General features: G+C 45.4%; 1 protein-coding gene across 2 annotated transcripts; it reads left to right on the forward strand.

The window, feature by feature from the left end:
- Window positions 1–5,005: 5,005 nt before the first annotated feature.
- Window positions 5,006–27,224, forward strand: LOC100272650 (uncharacterized). 2 transcript variants are annotated; one of them, NM_001147108.1, is made up of 12 exons: window positions 5,169–5,497; window positions 5,568–5,696; window positions 19,396–19,590; window positions 19,793–19,840; window positions 19,927–20,055; window positions 20,811–20,935; window positions 23,360–23,470; window positions 25,643–25,751; window positions 25,838–25,956; window positions 26,344–26,497; window positions 26,696–26,840; window positions 26,929–27,178. In NM_001147108.1, exons 1-12 carry the CDS (start codon window positions 5,378–5,380, stop codon window positions 26,979–26,981), a joined length of 1,437 nt encoding a protein of 478 aa, NP_001140580.1. In that variant the 5' UTR covers window positions 5,169–5,377; the 3' UTR covers window positions 26,982–27,178. The 2 variants fall into 2 exon arrangements, with proteins under 2 accessions (XP_008672358.1, NP_001140580.1); XM_008674136.3 differs by lacking the exon at window positions 23,360–23,470 and having other exon boundaries at window positions 5,006–5,497; window positions 26,929–27,224.
- Window positions 27,225–27,780: the final 556 nt, after the last annotated feature.

Raw genomic sequence — 27,780 nt, forward strand, 5'->3', positions numbered from 1 at the left:
GTTGGTGGAGGCTGTCTGTCGTATGGTGCACCGGACAGTCCGGTGCACACCGGACATGTCCGATGCGCCAGCCATGTCACCAAAGCCGTTGGATTCCGACCGTTGGAGTTCTGACTTCTGGGCCCGCCTGGATGTCCGGTGGCGCACCGGACATGTACTGTAGAGTGTCCGGTGCGCCAGTATGGGCGTGCCTGACGTCTGCGCGCTCTGGCGCGCACTAATTGCAGTTGCAGGCGACCGTTGGCGCGAAGTAGCCGTTGGCCCGCAGTTACACCGGACAGTCTGGTGTACACCGGACATGTCCGGTGAATTATAGCGGAGCCGCCGTTGTGAATTCCCGAGGCTGCCAAGTTCCAGAGCCGCGTCCTCTTGGAGCATCGGACACTGTCCGGTGTACACCGGATAGTCCGGTGAATTATAGCGCGCCGGCTCTGAAAATTCCCGAGGCTGAGGAGTTTTGATGCGAAGTCCCCTGGTGCACCGGACACTGTCCGGTGCGCCACCGGACAGTCCGGTGCGCCAGACCAGGGAGCCTTTCGGGATGCCTTTAGCTCTCTATTTTTGAACCCAACTTTGGTCTTTTTAATTGGCTTGTTGTGAACCTTTGACACCTGTATAACTTATACACTAGAGCAAACTAGTTAGTCCAATTATTTGTGTTGGGCAATTCAACTACCAAAATTATTTAGGAACTGGGTGTAAGCCTAATTCCCTTTCAAAGGGGAAGATTGAAAGGGAATTAGGCTTACACCTATTTTCCTAATTAATTTTGGTGGTTGAATTGCCCAACACAAATAATTGGACTAAATAGTTTGCTCTAGTCCTTAAGTTATACAGGTGCCAAAGGTTCACACTTAGCCAATAAAAAGACCAAGAAATGGATTCAACAAAAAGAGCAAGGGATAACCGAAGGCAGCCCTGGTCTGGCGCACCGGACTGTCCGGTGTGCCATCGGACAGTGTCCGGTGAACCACCGGACAGTGTCCGGTGCACCAGGGGACTCCAAGCCAAACTTCGCACCTTCGGGAATTTTCAGAGGCGCTTCGCTATAATTCACCGGACATGTCCGGTGCACACCGGACAGTGTCCGGTGTTCCAGAGGACAGCGGCTCTGAACTCGCCAGCTTCGGGAATCCGCTCCGCTATAAATCACCGGACATGTCCGGTGCACACCGGACTGTCCGGTGAGCCAGCGGAGCAACGACTACTTCGCGCCAACGGTCGTTTGCAACACATTAAATGCGCGCCAGCGCGCGCAGAGGAGCAGAGTACGCGCAGGTGGCACACCGGACAGTCTACAGGACTTGTCCGATGCACCACCGAACAGCCAGGCGGGCCCACAAGACAGAGCTCCAACGGTCGGAACCCAACGACCTGGTGACGTGGCTGGTGCACCGGACAGTGTCTGGTGGCGCACCGGACTGTTCGGTGCGTCATGCGACAGCAGCCTCCACCAAACAGCTAGTTTGGTGGTTGGGGTTATAATAACCCTAACCACCCCACATTCAAGTCATCCAAGTTTTCAACCTTCCAACCACTTACAAGAGCTAGACATTCAATACAAGACACACCAAAGTGATCAAATCCTCTCCCAATTCCACAAAAGCTTTAGTGTTAAGTGAGAGTGATTTGTTGTGTTCCTTTGAGCTCTTGCGCTTGAATCACTTTCTTCTTTCTCATTCTTTCTTGTGATCAATACTCAATTGTAACCAAGGCAAGAGACACCAATTGTGTGGTGGTCCTTGCGGGGAAGTTTTGTTCCCGGTTGATTTGAGAAGAGAAAGCTCACTCGGTCCGAGGGACCGTTTGAGAGAGGGAAGGGGTTGAAAAAGACCCGGCCTTTGTGGCCTCCTCAACGAGGAGTAGGTTTGCAAGAACCGAACCTCGGTAAAACAAATCCTTGTGTCTCACTTCTTTATTCGCTTGCAATTTGTTTTGCACCATCTCTCGCGGACTTGATTATATTTCTAACGCTAACCCGGCTTGTAGTTGTGATTAACTTTGTAAATTTTAGTTTCGCCCTATTCACCCCCCTCTAGGCGACTTTCAGTTTTCGACTCCAATTCTTGTGTGAGATATTGAGTGATACCTAGCACAAGTTTTGAGTGTGTGCAAATACCGACACTACACTAGACATATATTGGTCAAACTATTTATCCACAACCCCTCTTTATAGTACAACCAAAGTAAAAATAAAAATCCTGACTCTATACTTATTGTCCCACAACTCATTCGGAGAAGATTTAATTAGTCATATAACATATGCATATGATTATTTATATTTCATTAAGGAATAATAACAAATAATATATAATAATTTTGCATTACCAGGTATTCACATTTATAAATAATACTAGCAGAGTGATAGTACGTTGTAACGATTTCTATTTATGCTATAGAATATAAAATACAAAGACTCTGATAGCTATGTGGGTGTGATTGTGGGTTTAGAGCCAACTACTATGGTTCAAATACCATCTGAGCATAATTTTAATATTTTTACTATTCTAATATAGGGGAGCATAACGACAGTGTGGAACCACAAAAACTGGTGCTTTAATATAATTCATAAGTCCTTAGATAATATATTATAGCATTTTACAATATCCAGATCTAGGATATGAAAACATTGGCGACGGTGGCCCAAGCGTCGTCCTGAAAGTCTCCGTCCACGGCAGCGCTGTCCTCCTCGCCTTCGTCTCTTGTAATTATGCGATACTTTGTCTAAATAAGGCTCTGATGATATAATATAATTTAGGATTCTAGGTGGGGATCTTCTCCCTCGTTGCCAATAAAAAATAATATGAAAACAAACACATCATAAAATAAAGAAATTCGACTAACAAGCTTTCCTAAGTCATGAAATTTAGCTAGTTTATATTTATAAAGAGAAATATCAAATATCCTATTTTAAATAGTAGATAATTCGTATAGAATTTACAGACAATGCATGTATATTGGATTTTATCGATTCCGTATCCTACACTGCACCCTCGTATCATTAGATTTGGATTGTTCATATCTGTAAGTGTCGTTATATAATAACATCATCAGAGTATTAGAAAGAGAGAACTAAGAGGGAGCATAACACATGTCGGTGATTATGTTGAATCTAGCCATGAGAGGGAGCAACCACACAATCAGTTAGAGAGGTTTAGGTTGCAATATGCGTAATACCCTACATTCTCTTTCTCTTGCTACTTAATGATTGATGAATATAGAGGGAGCAAACACATAATTGTTCATTCATTAGTCCGATCTGTCTTCGCTAGGAGATGTTGAACCTCCATTGTCCATTGGTGACTACCAAGACTGAGGGCGCCCTTATCGAGCGAAGAGAGCTCTCGCCCTTCTGTGGCGGGCTCCACCCCTTGCGCCTACCTATGCCACAACGATGTAGTGCTATAAAAAAACAGAGTTAGTGCGACGCGTGGTCGAGGCCAGGATTAGGCCTTCACCGCGACAAGGTGTTCATACAAAAATACTATAAACATGTGAATGCCCATGTTTCTCAATATGTGTACAATTTTCCACAGCTAAACACCGGCGTCGAACTAATGAATGAACAATATAAATTCACTCCTCAATCTTTTTTCTCTTGTAACTCCCTTTGCGAAACAATCAACGAAATAGTAAGAATATTAAAAATAGAATTATACTACCTCGGTTATAGAATTAAAAAACACTAGTCGGTTGCCCGTGCGTTGCGACGGCCTATAACAGTACCCACGTAAACTATTCAACAAAAAGATCTCAAAATTTTTTATTGATTGTCTTCGCTCTCTGTATAATATTTTTTTGATTTAGCTAACTGATGTTATTGTTTACTCCATGCAATATGTCTTGGTACAACACGATCAATAAAGTGAGCGATTAGAAAAGAGTTTACAACGACCGACTGAACGAACAGAGATTATAAAACGATATAATTCCACCATACAGAGACCAAATAAGAAAAAGTTTGTGAGCTCAAGTTTCTAAAATAAGTCACATGAAGTCAAACTGATAAAAAGATAGATCAAAATGTGGAGTGATTGCTAAAGTCAGGCATAAATAAAAACTGGATGCGCTCCATATAAATTATGCTACTTCGTAGCAATTACTAACGTTTGAAACCAACAAATAACCTTTTCATTTTACTGTTAGTGTGACAAATCATTGTTGCTCCATCCAATTCAGCAACCTCAAACACCATGTAGTCCATTGTGCCAATATGGTTTCAGAAACGACATAATGCTTGCAAGAGCCAAGAATGTCGTGCCGTGCTTGGCTGTAGCCTCGGCCCATATTGGTGGCCCGACCCGACACGATTATATTTTTTATTTTACAAAAAAGTATATACATATATACAATTTATATTCAATATAAAAAAATATATGTGAATGATGTTCTATTGTTTAGACAGCTTCACCCAGTGTATCTCACCCTTCTTCCATTAGAGCATGGGTTCAAACCCCACCTCTTGCACAATTTTTTAACATTTTACGCTAATTTAAACAAATGGACCGACAAGTTTAACATTTTACGCTAATTTAATCAAATGGACCGACGGGCTAATGGGTTGGCCCGACACAGTCAGCAGACCGGCATGATGTGTATGGACCATAGTTGTGGTCCGCGTGCGTCTGGCCCGTGCTGGACCATCGTTTGGCCATCTATAAACGTGCGATGGATTAATTTAAAATAGTTATGAGGGGTTATTTATAAAAAATGACGCATAACCACAGCTTATTTTCAGCTTCTTCACAAATTTAAACAGAAGTTCTGCCAAACAGCTAGCTTCTGCAGCAGCTTATTAGTTTAGCTGCTTCTCAGAATACACTAAAAGCAGTCAACAAGCAGAAGCTGTTTTCAACAGCTTATCAGATAAGCTGTTTTTTCAATAAGGAGCAGCTGTGCCAAACAGGGCTATAGACTACCAAGTACTAGTAGGAGTAAATTCCAATTCTAGTGGCGACTCGCGATCGCGAGTAGGCGAACCGTCGCCGTCAGCCTACCTCGGGCGCGCCATCTCTTCTCGGCACGGCATGTGGCGTGCAGGTGTGCGGGCTGCCATGCTAGCGCACAAATGGCGTTCGGGCACCGTGTACCCTGGCCCCCACTCGAAAAAGGGGAAACCCGTCAGGCCTCGCTCCTCACCGTAGGCCGATAGCCAACCAGCCAGACAACACGTGGACACGGCAGCGGCAGCGGCAGCGCCCTCCGACCCCCGCCGGGCCACCAGGCAGAAAAGGAACGGAACGGCGCAGCCGCGGCGGCGGCGGCGGCGGCGGCGGCTGTAGGTTCCCGCACCAGCGACTGGCGGACACGTATATCCAATCATCCATCTTCTCTCGCACGGCCGCACCCGTCCTCGGACTCGTTCCGTCTGCTAGCAATGCCGCTGGCGCTCGCGCAGTTGCAGGACCTGCGGGACCGCATCTCCGACCGCCTCCGCCCATGGAGCCGCTCCGCGCAGTTCTGGGTCCGCGCCGCGGACATCTACACCAGCTACAAGGTGACCCACCTGCTCGTCTATATGCCTCTTAAGTTCGTTTTTTTATTGCGAATCGCTTTGGTCGGTCCAGGTGTGCCAGCTGCGGGCTGGGTTTGTGAAGGATGAGGACGAGCGGGAGGCCATGTGGGAGCAGCAGCACGAGCTCGGCGCCCAGAAGATGTATTCCCTCTGCTCCGAGCTCGGCGGTCTTTTCCTCAAGGTTGGTGTGCAGGGTGCATCGGTTCGTCCTGTTTTTTTTTTCTCTGGCCCTCTCCGATTTTCAAATTGCCCCAACCCTATCCAACAAAAGGAAAATTATGCGTGACAGCCGATTGTGCTGTCAACTGTGATTGCTTTTGTGGTGTATTTGACACTGAAAAGATCCGGATCACACAAGGGCCAACACACCCGTGGGCAGTGGCGGACCTAGTATTTTTACATAAGGTGTGCCGCAACAAAATTTTCATATAGAATTCTATCTAATTTACATATAATTTCATAGTAAATTTGGTAAATAATTTGATATATGGATATAAAGTTTGACACTCAACAAATAAGCATGAAAATTGCATACATTAAACATAAAGATTGCAATAATACTACTTATCTGGCCTGCGCTTCCTCAAGGCCATAAAAGTTTCAATTATATCTTCTTCATTCATTTCGAAGAAAATATCCCTCTCGATGTATGTAACAAGACAATCATCAAAAAGACTATCACACATCTTGTTTCTCAATTTAGTCTTCACCAAACTCATTGCAGAAAATGCCCTTTCAACACTTGTTGTCGCCACAGGCAAAAGCAATACCAATTTGAGAAGCAAATAAACCATATCAAACACCTTATGTCTCTTTGTTTCAACAAGCTTAACTGAGAGGTCCACAAGATTAGTTATGTCTTTGAATCTATCATCTTCTCTTATGCCATTAATATAATTGTCAAGTTGCAAGTCAAGTTTTAACAAGTCAGTGCTTGACATGTCATTAGGATAGAAATCAGCTAGCTTTCGTACCTTGTGTGCATCAAAAGAAGCAAAAGAGTTGGAAGGATCCAAGGCTGACATACAAGAAAGCAACTCCATATTAGCCTCACTAAACCAACTATCAAACTCTAGGCTAATTTGATTAATGACCCCAATATATACTTCTCTTCTGAAGTGGTCGTCATTAGTTTGGTTATGAACAAATCGTGATGATCTTCCATAAGGCTTATAATTTCCATCCATAGCAGGAACTTGGATATCATATTTGTTGCAAAATGAAGTGATTCTTTGAAGGAATTGATCCCAACCATCAAGCCTTAACTGTTGCATTCTTCTCTTTACCACATTAACAAGTGAAATTGCATTAATAATATCTTGCTCCCTTCTTTGCAAACGCACTGATAAATCATTTGTATATCCAAGAATAACAAACATTAAGTGTGCATCAAAAACAAAGTCAAATGACTCAAATGCTCCAAGCATAGAATGTATCCTTGTCCAATCACTTCTAATTGTAGTATCCTCTCCAAGAATCATGAGAACATCTCGGATTACAGGATACATAGTAATTATGTTGCATATAGTTTTGTAATAAGAGCCCCATCGAGTCTCACCAGACCTAGGCAACCCCATCTCTTGATTCAATCCTCTCCCAGTTTCAAGTTCACCACATTCAAGTGATTTCATGAGATTCTCAAGTCTAGCATCTCGAAGCATACCGTGACGCTTACAAGAAACTCCAACGATATTCAATAAGAGAGTTACTTGATCAAAAAACCACACACAATCATTATTTCCCTTGGCAACAACAACAAGTACTAGTTGGAGTTGATGTGCAAAACAATGGATATAATAAGCAGAAGGTGACTCTTGCATGATTAATGTTTTCAATCCTTTAATATCACCTCTCATGTTGCTAGCCCCGTCATAACCTTGTCCACGAATTCGTGTCAAAGTCAAGCCATGACTAACAAGTAAAGCTTCAATTGCATCCTTAAGTGATAAAGAGCTAGTATCATCTACATTAACAACTCCAATGAAGTGCTCACATGGCCTTCCCAATGCATCAACATAACGCAAGCAAAGAGCAAGTTGTTCTTTGTGTGATATGTCACTAGACTCATCCGCTAAAATTGCAAATGGCTCTTCCCCAAGCTCTTCAATTATTTTCTTTCTAGTTTCTATAGCGCAACATTGAATAATCTGCTTTTGTATCTTTGGGCTAGTCAAAGTGCAATTACCTAGAGCGTTGTTAAGAACATACTTGTTGACCTCCTCACTATTTACAGCAAGAAATTTCAAGATTTCAATAAAGTTTCCTCTGTTGCTAGACTCTTCACTTTCATCATGTCCACAGAATGACAATCCTTGATGCAAAAGAAACTTCAAACATCGAAGTGAATATGTCAATCTTATCTTATAAAGATTGCGATCATCATCACTCCACTTCTCAATTTTATTATCAATTGCTGCATTAGGATTTATAAAGCCAAGATATTTCTCTTCGTCTGTCTTATGTGACATAGAACCCACATGTTTTAGAAGTGCTTCAGACCCTTTATTCCAATTATTCCAACCATCTGAAGTAAATGCAGAAGTCCCTTTGCCCTTATTTGCTTTACTTTTGAATAAGTAGCACATAAAGCAAAATGCAGCATCTTTCTTGACACTATATTCAATCAAAGGAAAATTTTGAAACCACACAAAATTAAAATGACGATCTCTATCTCCAATTTTCCTATTTGGGAATTCATGTGCATATGGTTGAAATGGACCTCTAAGAATATATGCTCTTCGAATTGCATCGTGATCATTAGCATGGTAACTTGCAATAGGTTGTCTTTCACCTGGATCATGTGGAAGATGACTGACATCATAAAGTGTTGGCGATGGCGGTGCAGATGGTATTGGATTCACAATTTCTTCATTTATCCTCTCTTCCTCTTGTTCTTGAGGTGTCGACGCTTGAGTAACATCCGGAGATAATGAAGTAGAAATAAACTTCTGTTTTTTGGCAGCATGATTGCGAAAAAGAGAGGCAATATCTCCCTGCTTCTTCATATTTTAGTCACTACAAAAATAATGGTAGTGAATCAACAATCAATAAGACAAAGTCACAGCAGCGGCTGCGGGTAGAGTCTGACTACTATAAAGCACCGCAGACTAAAATAAAAAAAGTCACAACAGCTGTGGCTAAAACGATCGCCGACCAGTAGTGAAAATATGCATTCAGAGATTACATGGCGCCCCATATATCTGCTGATGCCGAAACATTCAGATTGTTCTTCACGGTAATGGTCTGATTTTTCGCAATCCAAACCGAATGTAACATAAAAATACAAAGGCAATACATGATCTGATGTTTCGACTGACACATAAACATCTATATCTATACAAAAAATTGGATTGCAAATTACCTGTCGTACACGGTACACCGCCAGCCGGCCACCGGAGTTCGGAGACGGGCAGAAGCAGGAAGCAGCCAGCCGCCCGTGCCGGGCGCTAGGAACAGCGGCGCAGGCTGCAGCCTGCAGGAAGTCGCCGGCTCGCTGCCCACCAGGAATAGCCGCCAGGCAGAGGCAAGAACAGGAAGCTGTATTGTTGAGTTGTTGCCGCCAGAAGCGATCAGATCTCCGTAGAAGTTGGGAAGTTGGAACTGCCGACGCCGGATGGCCGGGTGGGGTCTCCGGTGGGCCTGGCTTAGGGTGTGCCAGGGCCCACCCGGACCCCCCTGTGGGTCCGCCCATGCCCGTGGGCGACACACGAACTTGAACGCACGAGGAACGTTACAGACTGAAGAAACCGGTCTAGAGACTAATTAAGCCGATGCTGATTCTATTCTTTGATAGACTCCAGAACACCTTCCGGGAAGAAGCACGTGGAGGTTATCTTAGGATCGGCAATGACACCTAGAACACTGCCAAATCTCCGCGAGAGACGTGACGAACAACAATATATAGAGGGAAAATGGATAAAAGGGATAATACACGTATTTTGAATCAATTGGATGTTGGTTAACTCAATTATTCGTGATACTCTCATATATATAGAAGGGATGGTTCATCACAATAGGAAACAACTCCATAACGTGTTATTCAAGTTTTCCATGTTAAAGAACGAAAATTAATCGGTTCGGATGAAAATCCGCTAGGCTGGTTTTACAGGGGTTGACTACTATAGCTAGCCTAGCAATAGGAAGCCGACCAAGCTAGGTTTGGGGCGGCCAGACTGACTTTGGAGACCCGACCTGGCCGACTTTAGAAACCTGGCCTGGCTAGGTTCAGGCGTTCAGCAGCCGGCTGCCGGCCTAGCCGACTCTAGCCTATGTTGCACAATTTCCATGCTGAACATTTTAGCGTGTTAATGTATGCCTCTCTGTTTTAGGTGAATAGTACTCGAACCAGAAAACACAAAAGCACTAAATAGCGATGATGTCTAACTCATTGGCTAACCCAAATTTACATTAAGGTTGATATAAATACTCAACCATTGTTTGGAAATCACTTTAGTCTTCTTGCAAAATACTTGAAAAATACTTTTTGAAGTACCTTCTGTTGATTGCTTTGGGGAGACTATTACCTTACATCGTATCTAGCATATATGAATTTTCAAATATTGCTTTGATCACTTTATAAGGATCCTCTCAATTTGGTGACCACTTGCCAAAGTTGTTGCTCTTTGATCTACTTGGAGATCTAATTGGTAGTATGGTTTTTCGCACTAGATCTCTAACTTAGAACAACTTGGTTTTGGCTTTCTTATTATATGCTCGAGCAAGTCGAGCCTTGTCTTTCTCCATATCTTTGAGTGGCTTCAATCCCTTTTGTGTCACCTCATCAATATTGTCTATCATAAAACCATGATACATAACAAAAACTAATTCATTTTGTTTAACAAGCCTATATACACCCAAACTTACTTCGATAGGTAACATAGCTTCTTGCCCATATACTCATTCAAAAGGAGTAATTTTAGTACCACCATGTCTAGACACATGATGTGTCCGTAGAGCTTTAGACGAAACCTCATGCCACCTCCTTGGATTATCCTCAATCTTCTTTTCGATAAGCTCGATCAAAATCTTATTACTAGATTCAACTTAGCTATTAGCTTGAGCATAGTATGGAAATAAATTGAGTAATTTGATTTTATATAGTTCAGCGAAATCCCTTACTTCTTTTGACAAAAATGTTGCCCTTTGATCCATAGTTAATGTTTGAGGGATGCCGAATTTATGTATTATATGCTCAATAATGAACTCATTACCTTTTTGTGTCTCATATTTGTTAGAGTACCCGTTTAGGGTTTGGGGTTTACCCCGTGTATTTACCTTCTCACCCCTGTGTAATGGGCTAGGCCCAACTAACTCAGTCTATTAATACATCACCAAGCCCCTTCTTAGGGTTTCCCACATGGTATAGAGCTAGGTTTTCAGTTTCTCTCTCTTCTCCCTCCCTCCCTCCCTTCACAGCCGCCGACTCCTCTGTCCAGCCGGCCACCTCCCCCCTCCCTCCTCCCTCCGGCCACCACCGGACCGAGCCGGCCGCCTCCCTCCTCCCTCCGGCCACCACCGGACCGAGCCAGCCACCTCCCTCCCTCCCTCCTCTCTCCGACCAACACCGGACCGCGCCACCCCTAGCGTTGCCATCCCCACTGCGCCCCTTGCGCCGCTGGATCCTGCCACCCCTTGCGTGCGCTTGCGCCGTCGGATCCCGCCGCCCTCTCGCCGTCGGTCCTTGTCCCCACGCCGGCGATGGCCATGGACCCCATTCGCACCGCCCTGCAGGACGCCGACGCCCACATAGGCGCATGTGCGACCGTCCTTGCCGCGGACGCGACTGTCCACGCTAACGCCGGTGCAGATGCGCGCCTGGCCATGCACCGCGCCGCCCCACGACCAGCACCGGTGCGCGCATGCACCTGGCTTTGGGGCTAGCGCAAGTAGCCCCACCACCGCTGGTCTTCTCCCCAGCAGCGATGCGGCCGACCTCCTCCCCGCCACCGCTGCTGGCCTCCTTCCCGCTGCGGGCGTCCTCTCCCACCACAGCGACCTCACCAGCGACGAGCCCCCTTTCATCGTCGGCCTTGAACCCCTCCCAAGCGTTCTCCTCGCTGCACTCACTGCGCAGCACCCTCATCGCTCCCCGCCAGGCTTCCCTGCCCGCACCGACCCCTCGTGGACCAAGTGGGGTCGGCGAAGCGAGCCACGCTCGTCGACGGGGCCGCACATGGCGCGAGAGGAGTCGACGGGGCTATGCGTGGCGCAGGCAGGGTCGATGGGGCCGCACGTGGCGCAGGTAGGGTCGACGGGGCTGCGTGTGGCGCGGGAAGAAGCGTGAGCGGAGGCGTCGAGGCCGTGCGTGGTGCAGGCAACGGCGTAAGGCGGGGCGCCTGGGGTGGAGGGGTAACTGGATCAGAGTCAAGAAGGGAGTCGAGATCGGCGGGTGGGGAGGAGCCAGCAAGGGGAAATACATCTTCGTCGAAGACAACGTGACGAGAGATGATGATGTGGTGTGAGGTGAGGTCAAGGCAACGATACCCCTTGTGGTCTGGGGAGTAGCCAAGGAAGAGGCAGCGAGTGGAGCGAGGAGATAGCTTATGAGGAGCAGTGGCAAAAGTGTTAGGATAGCAGGCACAACCGAACACGCGAAGGTGGTCGTAGGAGGGGACTGTGTCGTACAGGGCGAAGTGGGGAGTAGGGTGGCTCACCGCCTTCGAGGGAAGACTGATGAGGAGGTGTGTGGCGGTGTGCAGGGCCTCTACCCAGTAGCTGGCAGGGAGAGACGCCTGGAAGAGAAGGCAACGAATCATATTGGTGGTGGTGCGAATCATGCGTTCGGCCCGGCCGTTCTGGGCAAAGGTGTAGGGGTACGAGAGACACAACTGGACGCTGTTGGTGAGAAAGAAAGAACAGGAGGCGTGATTGTTGAACTTGCGACCATTGTCACACTGCAGGGCACGGACCGACTGATGGAACTGGGTGGATACCTAGGCGAAGAAGTGTGTGAGGGTGGTGAACATGTCGGACTTCAACCGAAGAGGAAAAGTCCAAAGAAAATGGGAAAAATCATCCAAAATCACCAAGTAGTATCTGTAACCAGAAAGACTGAGTACAGGGGAGGTCCAGAGATCACAATGAACCAGATCAAAAGCCTGCTCAGCCCGAGAAGAAGTAGTAAATGGGAGACGAGTATGTCGGCTTAACTGACAAGCATGACAGAGGCCCTCAAAATGTCCCCTACTACATGAAGGATCTAAGCTATTGGTAAGTTTGCTCATGACGTTAGGTCCTGGGTAGCCGAGACGACGATGCCAAGTGATGGCGGAGGTGGTGGAGACTAGGACGGGAGGTGGAGACACGTCGGTGGTGGAAGGCTGGAGCGTGTAGAGGGGCCTGACGCTGTCACATCGGGCGAGAGGGGTCCAAGTGGCCAGATCCTTCACAGAAAAACCAGAGGGGTCAAACTCAATGGAACAAGAATTGTCGGAAGAATCCACATTCAAGTCCTACGGCGACTGTTCGCAGGCCTGTGCACGCGCGCCTCGGGCCTAGTGCCCGTGCCGGCTCCGCGCACCTCGGATCTACTGCCCGCGCCGGCTCCGCGCGCCTCGGGCCTTGTGTCCGCCCCGACTCTGCGCCTGGCGGGACGGTCGCGCTCCCGGTCCCTTTGGGGGAAGAGTCTGTCGCTTCGGAATCCCTTCCTCTGGCGCGCGGCTCTGCGTCTGGAAGGGCATCTGCGACGGTTGAGTTTCCGGGCGCCTCGGTAGTTGAGGAGATCGTGGGAACAGGGGTGGACGCTTCGGGCTCTCCAATTCCGACGTTCATCCCTTCGGGTTCTCCAGTGCCAGAGCCAGTGCCCATCCCTCCTGGGCCCGCCTCATTGATTGTTCCTCCCCACGGCGCCACATTTCAAACGACGATTATGGAGGAGTTGGGCGGGTGTCACAGGATTGGACAGAACTCAGATTGTCTCTGTTTTGTTCATTCAGATCGGGCCTCTGTGCCAAGCATGCAAGACCCGAGGGTCCCAATCGCCAATGCTGCACAGGTCAGGGACCCCTGGGAAATTATCAAGTATAGTCTGCAAGTAAAGCCACCTTGTTTGAAGGTGTACTCTAGAAGAAGAGATGCCACACCGGTTCACTCCCAGGCAGTGTCCTCGGCAGCCTCGACCCCCTTGCAGGAATTTAGTCAGCACATTTCCAAGGCCATTAATGGTCTGTTGAGCCCACCGCCAGTCCCTAAACGCAGAAAGAAGACCCTTCCAAGAAATTTCAAGCCTAGGAGATCCAGAAGGGTGGCCAAGTTTCCGCCTGAGCTAGGCTCCGAAGCAGCAGCCTCTGTTTGCAAGAAGTTGGGATTCTGTGATGATCATGGCAATATCTCTCTGGAAGATGCTAGCAGATATGCTGCTCTATACAATTCACCCCTCTCCAGAGAGCACATCGCTGCATTGGCAGCTCTGTTTGGATGGGATGCATCTGAGCTCGCGTAAGCTTGGATCGTTTGGTATGGTCGTGTTTCCTTGTTCTCAATGGACCAGTGCAGCTTTCTAATTTGGAATGTGAGAGGATTGAATAGTAGGGCTAGGAAAGATAATGTCAAGACCTTAGTCCTGGACATCAAGCCTTCACTTATCTGTTTGCAAGAAACCAAAATGAGCAACATTTCGGATTTTGATATCCTTTCCATTCTTGGTGCTGGTTACAGTAATTTTGTTTTCAGTCCAGCACAGGGGACAAGAGGGGGCATTTTAGTGGCTTGGAGAGATGGAGTTTTCACCCACAGCATTCATGTGATCAGGGAGTTCTCGGTCTCTATTCAACTGCAGGAGGCTTCAGGCCCACTATGGTGGTTCACAGGGGTTTACGGGCCACATCAAGATAATCTTAAACAGGCTTTTCTACAAGAGTTAAGTGAGGTCTGGGCAGGATGTGATGGGCCTTGGATCTTGGCAGGTGATTTTAATCAGATTTCCAGGTCTGAGGACAAGAACAACTCCTGTATCAACAGGGCCCTGTTGAGAAGATTCAGAAGATGGATAGATGAATTGGAGCTGAAAGAAATTCCTTTGATAGGAAGAAGATACACCTGGTCTAACCAGAGACAGGCCCCCACTCTTGTTAAATTAGATCATGTCTTCTGCACTTCGAGCTGGGAAGGGTTGTTCCCAGCTTCTACTTTATTCAGCAAGGCCTCAGAAGATTCTGATCATTGCCCTTTGATTTTAAAGCTGCGTGAAGAAGAAGGTACGGGGAAAAGGAGATTTCATTTCGAGAGTGGACCAAATTGCCAGACTTTCGTGAGTTGGTGGCAGATTCCTGGAACCAGCCACTTCAAATCTGTGGTCATCTGGAGAGGATCTCTCTGAAGCTCAAGAGGCTAATCAGAGCCCTGCAGTCTTGGGGGCACAAAACAGTGGGCAACATTAAAATTCAACTGGGTTTAGCAAGAGAGATTTTACACAGGCTGGAAATGGCTCAAGACAGCAGGGTGTTATCCCTAGATGAGTTATGGCTGTTAAGAAAACTCAAGCAACAGTGCCTGGTCCTTGCTTCCCTGGAGAGAACTGTTGCAAGACTCAGATCTCGAGTTCAGTATCTGAAGGATGGAGATGCCAACACTTCCTTCTTCCATATGCAGGCCTGCTGCCGCAGGAAAAGAAATCATATATGTAGCTTACTGGATGGGGAGAGAGTGGTCACATCTCATGAGCAAAAACAGGAGGTGCTGCATGATTTTTACTCTAATCTGTTGGGGTGTACCCCCCAGAGAAGGCTAACTCTGAAGCTAGAAGAATGTCACAGAGCTCCTATTGATTTGTCTGCTCTTGAGCTGCCTTTTACAGAGGAGGAAGTGTGGGATGCTATTGCCAGTCTTCCTTCAGATAAAGCGCCTGGGCCAGATGGCTACACAGGGAGATTCTACAAAACTTGCTGGTCTATAATTAAGGCAGATTTGATGGCTGCCCTTGCTGCCCTTCACCTTGGTAATTCACAAAAGTTTGGGCCTCTAAACACAGCATATATTACTTTGATCCCCAAGAAGGCAGACCCCATTTCTGCTGATGATTACAGGCCCATCAGCCTCATTCACAGCTTTGCTAAGCTGTCCACAAAGGTCCTTGCCAATAGGCTTGCTCCTCTCCTCAACAAGTTGGTTGAGGCTAATCAGAGTGCTTTTATAAGGGGCAGATCTATTCATGACAATTATATGTTGGTCCAGCACTCAATTAAGTCCTTGCACAGGAGAAAAGTGGCCAGCCTTTTTCTGAAACTGGACTTAACAAAGGCATTTGATTCTGTTTCCTGGGCATTCCTTGAGGTTTTATCCTACCTTGGTTTTGGTAATAGGTGGAGGAATCTTATTTCCAATTTGCTGGCTACTTCCTCGACTCAAATATTATTAAATGGATTTCCTGGGGAGCTGATTAGACATCGCAGAGGTTTGAGGCAAGGGGATCCCCTCTCCCCAATGCTCTTTGTCCTGGTGATGGATGTGCTCAGCAGCCTTTTCAGAGTGGCAGAAGAAAAACAATTGTTGTCTAGTCTGGAAGGTGCCATTGTGAAGTCCAGATTATCTCTATATGCAGATGATGTAGTCTTGTTTGTCAAGCCCAGGGTGGAAGAGCTAAATTGTGTCAAACTCATTCTTGACTGTTTTGGAGAAGCTTCTGGCCTAGTAACTAATTTGCACAAGAGTTGTGCCATCCCAATAAGATGTGAGGATGATTTGCTGCAGGAAGGGTGTAACATTCTGCAGTGCACCCCTTCTTCCTTCCCTTGCACTTATTTGGGGCTGCCTATCTCAGATAAGAAACTTAGCAGGAATATTTTGATGACTTGGTTTGACAAGATTGCGGATAGGCTACCAAATTGGAAAGCTAGGCTCCTCAACCTTGCTGGTAGGACAGCCCTTGTGCGCTTTGTTCTCTCTGCCATCCCAGTTTATCTATTCCTTGCAATGAATGTCCCTAAGTGGGTGATTCACAAAATTGATAAAATCAGAAAAGGATTTGTGTGGAGAGGGAGAAAAGAGGTGAATGGAGGCAGCTGCCTTGTGGCCTGGGATTCAGTCACAAGAACTTTGAAGTATGGTGGGCTTGGGATCCCTAATTTACAGCACATGTGTTGGGCCCTTCAAGCCAAATGGCTTTGGCTTCAAAAAATAGATCGGGATAGGCCTTGGCATGGCTTGTCCATCCCCATTCAGCAGCATGTTAAAGACCTTTTTGCAGCATCTCTGATTTCTCATGTGGGAAATGGCTCTAATACCTTGTTCTGGACAGATAAGTGGCTTAATGGATGCTCCATCAGAGATCTTGCATCAGAAGTGGTGTCCAAGGTGGCTAAGCGAGCTCTTACCTCTATGACAGTGGATCAGGCTCTTGAAAACAGGCAATGGATTGCACATATCAACCCCCCCTTTCCTTGATTGGAATTCAGCAATTTCTTTTCTTATGGGATACTTTAGGAGATGTGCAGCTTACCCAGGAGGAAGATCGCCATGTTTGGAGACATGAGGCATCAGGGTTGTTCTCCTCTAAATCCTGCTACAAAGTCCTTTTATTATGTTCTACTGTCTTTGAGCCTTGGAAGAGATTGTGGAAGACCTGGGCCCCTCCTAAATGCAAGTTTTTCCTTTGGTTGGCGATAAGGAACAAATGTTGGACAACTGACAGATTACAGTTGAGGGGATTGCCACACCCAGATGTTTGCCCAATGTGTGATCAAGCCCAAGAGACAATTCAGCACCTCCTTACTGCGTGCATTTTTGCCCGACAATTTTGGCATACAATTCTTGCTGCTATTGGCTTGGGGCATCTCACTCCGACTGCTGATGAGGAGAACTTTACAGACTGGTGGGGAAAGGTGAGCCTTAGAGTTATCAAGACTAGAAAAAGGACTTAACTCTCTGATCATCCTGGGGGCTTGGTGCCTATGGCTCCAGAGAAACAGAGCAGTGTTTCATGGGGAGTCTCCTTCCTTGCCCAGGATTTTTAGGTGTTTCTCAGATGAGTGTGTTTGCTGGGTTTTAGCAGGAGCTAAGGAGATCGGTAGTATGGGCTTAGTTGCTGCCCTAGGCGAGGTCGGGTCTAGTTTCAGTACTACTTTGTAATTCCCTTCGGGATAATGTGGGTCTTTGGGAGATTTGCTCTGCAACATCTACTCTTTTGTAATGTTTCCTTTCCTCTTTAATATATAAGATGCGCAGTTCTCCTGCGCGTTCTCAAAAAAAAAGAGTACCCGTTTAGGGTTTGGGGTTTACCTCGTGTATTTACCTTCTCACCCCTGTGTAATGGGCTAGGCCCAACTAACTCAGTCTATTAATATATCACCCAACCCCTTGTTAGGGTTAGGGTTTCCCACAATATTTTTCGAGGGAACAACTTTAGTACATTTATTGAAGTAATTTGTACCAACCAAGATAAAGTGATGTTCCTTTAATAATAGGGGATGAATTTAGCTAATGAAGTTTAACCCCCCAATCACGAAAAGGCCATGATTTGATAACAGAATGAAGCATATCAACGACATGAGCTGAATATTTCTAGATTGTTGACACTCTTCACAACCTTAGTAGTAACAAAAACAATCGACCATCATAGTAGGCCAATAAAAACTAACTCTATGCAATAACCACTTCATTTTGGAGCCGATTGATGCTTACCACAAACATCTTTATGAACTTCTCTCATAGCTATTCTTGCTTGATCAAATCCTAAACACTTTAATAACAAGTCTTCCGCATTCCTTCTATATAACTTATCATTGTGCAACACAAACTTGAACACACTTCACCGAACACTCTTTTCAACTTTAGCACTTGGATCACGTAAATGCTTTACTATGGGAACTCTCCAACCATTCAACTGAGCTTCAAATGTCATTAGAATTCAAAACAAGCCGATTCGGGTCTTCGCTGAGAAAGTGGCCTGGCCGACTTCGTGAGTTGGCCTAGCTGGGTCTGGAAAGCTAGCCTGGCGGCCATTAGGGGCTGACCTAGCCGGGTTGGGCATACCTGCACAAAAGAGAGCAAAGTTGGCCTTGTCGATTCCCAATTCCAACTTGGTCGATTCTTACTGATCAGATTCAAATGAAAACATTTGCATCAACCTCTTCTTTGATAGAAAAGTTATGTCCACTGGTGTCAAAGCTAGATGCTTGGTGAGCCAACATGCTAGCCTTATAATTCTCATATCTTGGAATATGCCAAATTCGAAATTCGGTAAAGAAACAATGATACGAAGACACATACAAGATAGACATTAAGTGATCCTTCTAAACATTGAAATTCACCAGCAACTTTATGCAGTACCAACAAGAAATCATCAAAGGCCTCAACATGTTTTAACTCCCTGGGGGTGGCTAATCCATCAGGGGGGTTCCCTTTTTCTTAACGAAATGACACGTAGCTCTCCTGCGTGGTTCAAGAAAAAAACATGTTTTACCTGCATGGATTGCAATATTTTCAAACCAAATAACAGGGCTTCATATTCAGCTTGATTCTTGGTGCAATAGTAATTCAATCGGCTTAACCTCTCAAATTTAACACTATTAGAAGATATAATGACTATGCCAACACCCTGGCCTTTTTTACAAGCCAATCCAATGAAGTAAACCTTCCATGGGTAGAAGTCCAACGAAATAAAGTTTCCATGGGTAGAAGTAGAAGTCAGATAATTGATCTCATCTCCTAAATCAATACCATACTCAATAATGAAATTAGTGATGATTTGACCTTTCAATGTTTCAACGGCTCAAAAGTCAAATTATGCTCAATTAAAATGTATGCCCATTTACTGACCCTTCCACTAAGGATTGACTCTAGCCTATGTTGCACAATTTCCATGCGGAACATTTTAGCGTGCCAACATGGTGCTTTTATATGATCATATTATGATTTGTGACCCTAAATCGGTGAATTTTGAACAGGCTGCTCAAATTCTGGGGAAACCTGACCTGGCACCTATGGCTTGGGTGAAGAGACTTGTTACGCTGTGTGACAAGGCCCCAGCCACGCCATTTGATGTGGTTAGAGATGTTGTGGAGAAACAGTTCATGAAGAATTTCGATGACATATTCGAATTCTTCGATGTTGAGCCTGTTGGGTCTGCTTCTATTGCACAGGTTCGTGCTTAGGTATTTCTCTTCATCTGTGAAATCTGGGGAGTGAACTTTCTACCATTCCTGCCAATGTTAGGCCTTTGCAAATGTTGTTTCCTTGTTTTGTAACATATAAGTACATAACATCACATACATACTGGGAACATATCATTTATTTTCTCACTAAAGATGGTTTCCAAGATATATTTTGATTCATATTTGATAGGTGCATCGAGCAAGGCTTAAATTGTCAAATACTGATGTTGCTGTCAAGGTTAGTAATATGCTTATGTGTTTTGCAAACAGTAATTTGATACCTCAGATTTTTTCAGATGTCATAATGAATTAGGAATTGACCAGGTTCAACATCCAGGAGCCGAACATCTGATGATGGTTGATATTCGGAATATGCAAGCAATGGCCTTGTTTCTGCAGAAGTATGACATAAACTTCGATCTATTCTCTGCCACGAAAGAGATGGAAAAGCAGGTTTCTCCCGCATCCCCATATCTTTCTTTTTGTTGCTTGTCCCAGTAATCTAGTGTACTTTTCTACCCTTTCGTAAAACACCAACAAAAAATGTTGAGCCTCTTTCTGCATTTATAATTGTGTTGAGATAAAAATAAGTCGTCTGCCGTGTTTCAAGTTACTATTGAACCCTGTTAAACTGCACAAATTCTTACTATACGCAAATCATTTTATAGAGCTATACACATCATAGATTTCTGGTATCTACTATCTTATATCTGATTATTCAGTAACTTCCAAATTTAGTAAAATAGGGTTTCAACCTTTTTCTTATCTGTTTTTTTCTTCAATCATCACTATGAAAATTTTAAGCTCCTTATGTTAGAACAAATGTGAAAGTTCATTGTATAGTACATGGTAACTAATATGTATCTTTGGTGAAGCAGTAATGCAATGCAAGGTTAATAGAATCTTCAAATATTAGATTTATGCATGTGCACAAAAGAATAAGCTGTCATTCTTTCTATATATTAGCTCGAAGAACAACGATGACAAATTTAGAGTTCTCATTGAGTGTTATACTGTTATAAACAAGAAGCATCTCCTATTTGCATCTGGACCATTATTGACCAGTTATATAATTATTTACATTAGCCAAAGGAGGTTAGCTGTTCAAATATATTGGTCTTCATAAACATCGATATCTCACACCAGTGTGTGCCTTGTGTGGTATTAAAGTATTGATATCGTTTTTTATTGATGTTTGCTTTCTGAAGATATGCTATGAGTTTGACTTTGTGCGCGAAGCAAGTGCAATGGAAAGAATTCGAGAATTCCTACGTATCACCAATAAGAAACCTCCGGTTATGGTGCCCCGTGTGATTCCTGGGATGGTTACCAGGTATTATATCATAGAGGCTCACTTAACCAAAATGTTATTTAGGTTATTTAATTGAATCCTAGTTCTCTACCATATGTTCAGTTGGATGTAAGGGTTGTTTTTTTTCTCGAACACGCAGGAAAGCTGTAAGGGTTGTGTCTAGTTTGATGGTTTCATTAAATCAGCCACTTCTATGGGACAAGAAATATTTATCAGCCACATTAGATTTTCCCTTTGCATGATGCTTCTTTACGCAAACTTAATATTTACATTTTCTAGTGTGTTTTCCTCCATCATGCATTGACTTTGTGTTGTTGGATCTTCCTGATCCTCTAGGTTTTGTATATGGGCTTCCAGGGATTAACATTATCATGTGCTGGCTTGTCCGGATTTTTAGACCTAATAAACAAAGAAATATTTATCACTTCCATTTTACGATATTGTTAGACAATGTGTACTCTGTGTGTGTGGGTCAACACCACTGTTGGGCTGCCGGCCCATTAGGGTTAGGGTTATGAGTCTATATATATATGTATCCCTCTCCTATGCAATACAATCAAACGGCCCACAATCTTTCGTGGTATCAAAGGGCTAGGTTAGGGTTTTTCCCTTCCACCCCACGGCTGCCTCCAGCCGTCCTCTCCCACCCAGCTGTCGCTGCCCCCCCCCCCCCCCCCGAGAGGCTCAACCTTCCCTCCCGGGGGCGGCCTCCCTCCTGCAGCCGCCAGCCTTCCTCTGCCCACCGCTGGTCACCTCCAACCGTCGATCTCCCCCCTGCCGACCGGACTTCCCTCCCCTCCCTTCCCCCCATGGAGCTTCCCTCCTCCACTGCAGGGGCCACCGCCGCAGCCGCCACCGGCCAGGGCGCCGCTCCCCTGTCTTGCGCCACTTCCTCCACAGGCGCGAGCTCGGCCCCCCTCACGGGTGTAGGTCGCACGACCACCACCGCGCTGCCGTCGCCGCAGGCGCGGCTCCCCTTCCCGGTGCGGGCATGGCCCATGCCGCCGCGTCCTCCACAGGCGCGAGCCCGCCCCCCCCCCCTCGCCGACGCCGGCCGCATGACTGTCGCCGGCCTTTTGCTCAGTCTGCAGGCCCTCGCCCCCCTGCCCGACCTCCCTCCCTCCTCTGGCCGCCGGCCTTCCCCGCCGCCCCTCTCCTCTGTCCGACCAGATCTAGGCCTAGCGACGCCCCCAACACACCCCCTGTCCTGTGGTTCACGCCTCCCGTTGCTCGGCTCTCTCGGCATCTTGCTAGCGTCTCACCTCGCGGGCCAGTGCCGGCTGACCTGCTCTCGCGCCCTGGCCTTCCACAGGAGTCGAGCAGCGGTCCCTGCCGGCTCGCCCGAGACACCCAGCAGTGCCTCCTACTTTCAAGCTTCTCCCGTCGTCGGCGTCAACGCCCCTGTCTGGTTGAATCTGGCGCAGGCCCCTGCTCAGCTGGACCCGCCTCGTCGTCCCACCCCTTTTTTCGTCGCCGCCACAGCTGGATCCGTCGCTGCTACGACTTTCCCGGTCGGATCCACCGCTGTGCGACCTTCCCGGCTGGATCCGCCATCCCTTTGACCGGATCATCTTCGTGGCTAGATCCGTCGTTGCCGTGGCCTTCGCAGCCGGATCCGTCGTTGTCCCTTCTACTCTGCCGCGGGCGTGGCCACCCTGATCGGCACAGACGTGTGCGCTGCCGTCGGCCTCCATGGCGGGGCTCCTCGACGACCGGACACGGAAAAAAGCACGAAGGCCCTAAGGCTGCTATTGTTCGTTTTGCGTCGTCCCGCCGGTCGTTGACGCTCGAACGTCGACCCCTCCTGAAGAACAGGCTACTGCTGCGTGTCTCCCGACTACGGCTGCCTCGGCTTCGGCTACCTTGGCATCCTGGGGCTATTGTCTTCTTGGAGTGCACACCGGTCTCTACTCTAGCCGCAACATTCGCACCCTCACGACGTTGCGACTGCGGGAGGATTTCAACCCGTCGGCTCCTACCTTCGGCTTCTACTCCAGTCCCATCATGTGTGGTGCCCTGTTGCGACTGCGGGGGATGTTAGACGGTGTGTACTCTGTGTGTGTGTGGGGTCCGGCACCACTGTTGGGCTGCCGACCTATTAGTGTTAGGGTTCTGAGTCTATATATATGTACCCCATCTCCTTTGCAATCAATCAAGCACTTCACATTCTCTTACAGATATCAGGAAGTCTGCTGCTGATTTTAAATCATACTCTTCTTTGTTCTTGTTTTCCAGATGTTGGAAACTTGATTTTTATACTGTATGCTGTTAGATAGAACAAGCACTTAACTTGATCCGATGTAGTGGCTTAATTTTTACCGAGCCTACTATCTCTTGTGTTTCTTTGCTAAGCAACACGTGACTGTTTTTAGACCAACCATTATACGATTTTATTCTGTTGTAGTATGAATTTAATGTTCATTTTTTGTCTATATGTTTTGTTAGAGAGGTTTTGGTAATGGAATTCATCAAAGGGACCCCAATAATGAATCTTGGCAATGAAATGGCTAGAAGGGGCATAGATCCTAGCGGTAAGATTGCAGCCATGGCAAAGCAGTAAGCCCCTTCATCTCAAAAGAGTATGATTCTCATTTGCTTAGTTTACAGAACCTTGTACTTGTTCTAAGATTCTAACTATATGATGGACTGATGGGTCAATGTTATTGGATGAGTATAATAAAATTTCATGCCACTCAGTTTAGTCACAATTGGCAGACCTTGAGAGTAATTAATTATTTTATCGAACACGTTGGAGAGTTGTATATCATTATATTAAGAATAAAAAAAGAAGGGGTAAGAGCCCTCCCCCACCCCCACCTCCAAAAAATGTTATAACTCGCCGTTGACAAATATTCTCCATCCGGCACAAGAGGAAGGAGGTGGGAAATACCCCTAGCCCTGCCAGACTCCAATTGAACAGATCCTCCTTACTGAGCAAAAGTGCTCCAGACATGTTCAGCTAAGCTCCATCATACACACACCGATTGTAGTGTTTCCAAATTATCCAAGCCCCAAGGATGATAGAATTGAGATCTTTTCTGATGGGATGGGACCATCCACCCTTGCTTCAGCCATTGCCCACGAGTCATCAGAGCAAACATCTTCATTTTGTGGGGAGGGACCTTATAAACTGAGTCTTTACAGCAGGAGGAAACCAGAATTCTCGTGCGATTAACTGAAGCAGGTGATTGATTGTTTCATTAGCTTGATCACAAAGTGGGCAATGGGAAGGATGTGGGAGACCCCCTCAAGAGACGATCAGCTGTCCAGCGCCTATTATGAGCCAGCAGCTGCATAAAAAACTTGCATTTTTGTGGACTCCAGGATGTTAGAATACAAGTGAATTGCTCACCTCTCTCCATCAGCCTAAAATTATTGCTCGCTTCTATTCCACGTCTGAGGTCTGAGAGAGCTTCAACTTGAGGGGGAGTGTTAGAATACAAGTGAATTGTCCACATTTCTCTATCAGATTAAGCTTTTAGATTGAACTAGTTGATGCATTCAACTTAATACATGATTTTCAAATCCTATTCCAGGGAGTAAAGATGACAGCACCATGAAACGTTCCACTGTATCCAGATTTGTTCCACTGTATGCAGATTTGTCAGAGTACTGACCTGAATTCAACAGTTAGCGCTCCAGTAATGCCAGAAATCCAGTTGTGAGATCCTCCCGAACAGTCTGCTTATTAGACCATTTTGTCACTAAAGAGAACAATTGAGGTGCAAGGTCAGCACTACATTGTCCGTGGATGCACCTGTCAGTCCAAAACAACGTGGAGGCACCATTACCAACTTCTGAGACCTCTGCCATGGAGAGGAAAGCCCGGGCACAGCCATGAATTTGAACAGAGGCAACCAATGACGATGAGGTTCTGTTTTTTGCAACCATAACTACCTAAAATCCTGAGTACCCATCCAAGGTTTTGTTGGTTGGAAATGCCCAAGCTGCCCAGCTCAGGGGCAGCAACATACTTTAGTCTAAGTCACCAGAGACCAGAGTACCAGACAATGCCCACTTTTGTGTTTTTACGTCCTCTCCAAAGAAAGCACCACCTGATCTTATCAATGGCTTTAAGGGCCCATGGTGGAAGTTCAATGGCCATTGCCAAGTAGACTAGCATTGAGGTGAGGACAAATTGGACAAAGATACGTTGACCAGCATATGGTAACAGGCCCCTTCCATCCTGGAAGCCCATCTGCTATCTTGTCAATAATGGGCTAGATTTGAGCTTTAGATCATTTTTTCTCTAGAGAGACAGGAATTTCAAGGTATTTAATGGAAAATCTAGTACTTCCTTCATTTCAAATTATAAGATATTTTGACTTTTCCAGATACATAACTGTTGCTACGCACTTAGATATAATATGTCTAGATGCACAGAAATAAGCTGCTGCTGCAGCCGAACAGGGATTGTATCAGAAAAAGTCATAACGTCTTATAATTTGGAAAAGAGTAACTACACGACATGGGGTCCTGTATCTGTGTGATGTCCTCCTTGATGCAATGGATAGGTAGCACATTGCTCTTGTGAACATTTGTTTCCAGACCTGATGCCTCACTAAAAAGCTGTAAGATATCCAGTGTTAAACCAATGTCGCTAGCAGAGGATCTGAATAATTAGAAACAATCCTTTTTGTAAATTCAGTTTTTCTTGTGTAGCCGTTTCTTCAATTGTTTTAAATTCTAATGCTTAGGTTATCTCAAAAGTCCCCTTTTCTGTTGCAGGAAGATTTTGTCAGATCTTACTCTTGCATATGGTCAAATGATCTTGAAGGATGGCTTTTTCCATGCAGATCCACACCCAGGAAACATCCTTATCTGTAAGGATACAGAGGCAAGCGACCTTTTAAACCCTTCAATCTCCTTTTACAGGGCAATGGCAGCTTCCAATTAAATGTTCTTCTTTGTGATTTTTCTTAGGTGGCTTTACTTGATTATGGACAAGTGAAAGAAATGCCAGAAGATTTACGGCTTGCTTATGCAAATCTTGTAGTTGCAATGGCTGATGATGATTTCTTGAGGGCTGAGGAAAGTTTCAGGTATGCTCAATCGCACACAATGCATTGTTGATTGTTTAGCCCGTTTAAACTAGACTGTGGCACACAATTTCTGTTTAATCATCCATTTATCCCATTTATATGGCTGTTTTGGCTGAATTATGGCTAAACGGTAGGTGACCGATTGTTTAGTTTTTAGCGTTAAGGAAAACATTGGTGCAGCGTTATGTTCTAATGTGTACACACTTGGAGTTTTTGCAAATCAGTAAACAAAAATACCTTATGTTGTTTCTGTAACAAACAGTCTGAACTAGCAAACTAATGAAGATGTCATATTGGTTCCTGTTCAAAACAAAAAGATGGGTGTGATTGTTGTTTAATAGTTCTTGATATATTACCTGTTTTGCTCATGGCTATAAAATATTTCAGGGAGCTTGGTATTCGAACATGGGCCATATCTGACAACAAGTTAGAAGAATTGTTTCAGTTATCCCTGCGAATGTTTGATACAAGATTACCACCAGGTGTAACTGTTATGTCACCTTTTGCTGATGATTCTTCGCTTACTAAAATTGGAGTGGAGGTATGATACTATGATCACACCTTCAAGATGTAAACAGGCAAACACATATCCTAGATGTTTTTCTTAATCAATCCCATATTCATGTCCATCCATTTATTTGCATTATTTACACATATAAGCGATCTATGTATTAATGTGCAGTTTGACTTCCTAAACTGCTTCCTAAACTGACTTATTCAATCCCTTTCCTATTTTAAGAGTTTCCCAGAAGAGCTATTTTCAGTGCTTCGAACAATCCAGCTTTTGCGAGGGCTGACTGTAGGGATGGGCCTTACATTCTCGTGCGCTAAGCATTGGAGATCAATCGCTGAGGATGCATTGTTGAAAGCAGGAAGACAAAGCGGTAAATGTATTTTAATCTGCATGGTTTCTTGTACTGTGCATTCTGATGGAGAGATGGACTAATTTCAGCTTCTGTCATGTTGATGCAGCTTCAAAATCAAGAAAGCAAAAGAGAAGTTTTCTCAGGAGACTGTTTTGGTGAAGTAGGGATAGGGGCTATCAAAGAACATGATATACGGACATTCTGTGATGAAAGTATGAAACGGAATTAGCCAACAGCTCAAGCCTTCGATTCTTATATTCACAGTACATCAGTTCACAATTCATTTACTTTGGGTGCTTGTTATTTGACTCAACGATGTTGCTCATTCCTTTATAACAATGTGTTATTTGGATTTTAGTATATGTTTAGGGATTGTATCTGAAGTTGACTTGTCCACAGGCCCTTCCATAATCTAACTGAGCCCTCCTACATTTTTAGCCCACATAGACCAAAATCAGACCAATCCTTCTGGATGTAGCACATCAGATTTGTAGACCAAAAATATCGGCCTGTTAGCTGTTACCAAGCCTACATGGTGTACGCTCAACTAACACATGGTAGGAGTGATGAACTCTGTTGGTTATGGCTCTATAAAGGTCCAACAACCTCAGGTCCTCCTGTACCCGATCCACCTATAACCATCATGCTCACACACCTATTGATGTGGTGGTGTCGTTGCTCTATGATTTCCCTAATGTTGACCTTCTATAGGCTATATGGGGCTCATGGTCATGTCGATCGCCTAAGTGATGTAGCCTCAATCTATTGTGCCTGTGTGGGAGGTGCATCCAAACCAATCTGGATGGAACCACCATTCCTGGCTCTCTTATCTCAGAATAACTATCGCCTCCTTTTGATCCAGATCAAGGCATTTTCACATCTTGCACTACACTCAATCACCACCTCATTGCCCTTATCTAGCCTAGGTGAATGAGATGGCTCCTTGAAATATCCCTTG

Source organism: Zea mays, chromosome 3 (assembly GCF_902167145.1).
Source record: "Zea mays cultivar B73 chromosome 3, Zm-B73-REFERENCE-NAM-5.0, whole genome shotgun sequence".
NCBI classification, from domain to species: Eukaryota; Viridiplantae; Streptophyta; class Magnoliopsida; order Poales; family Poaceae; genus Zea; species Zea mays.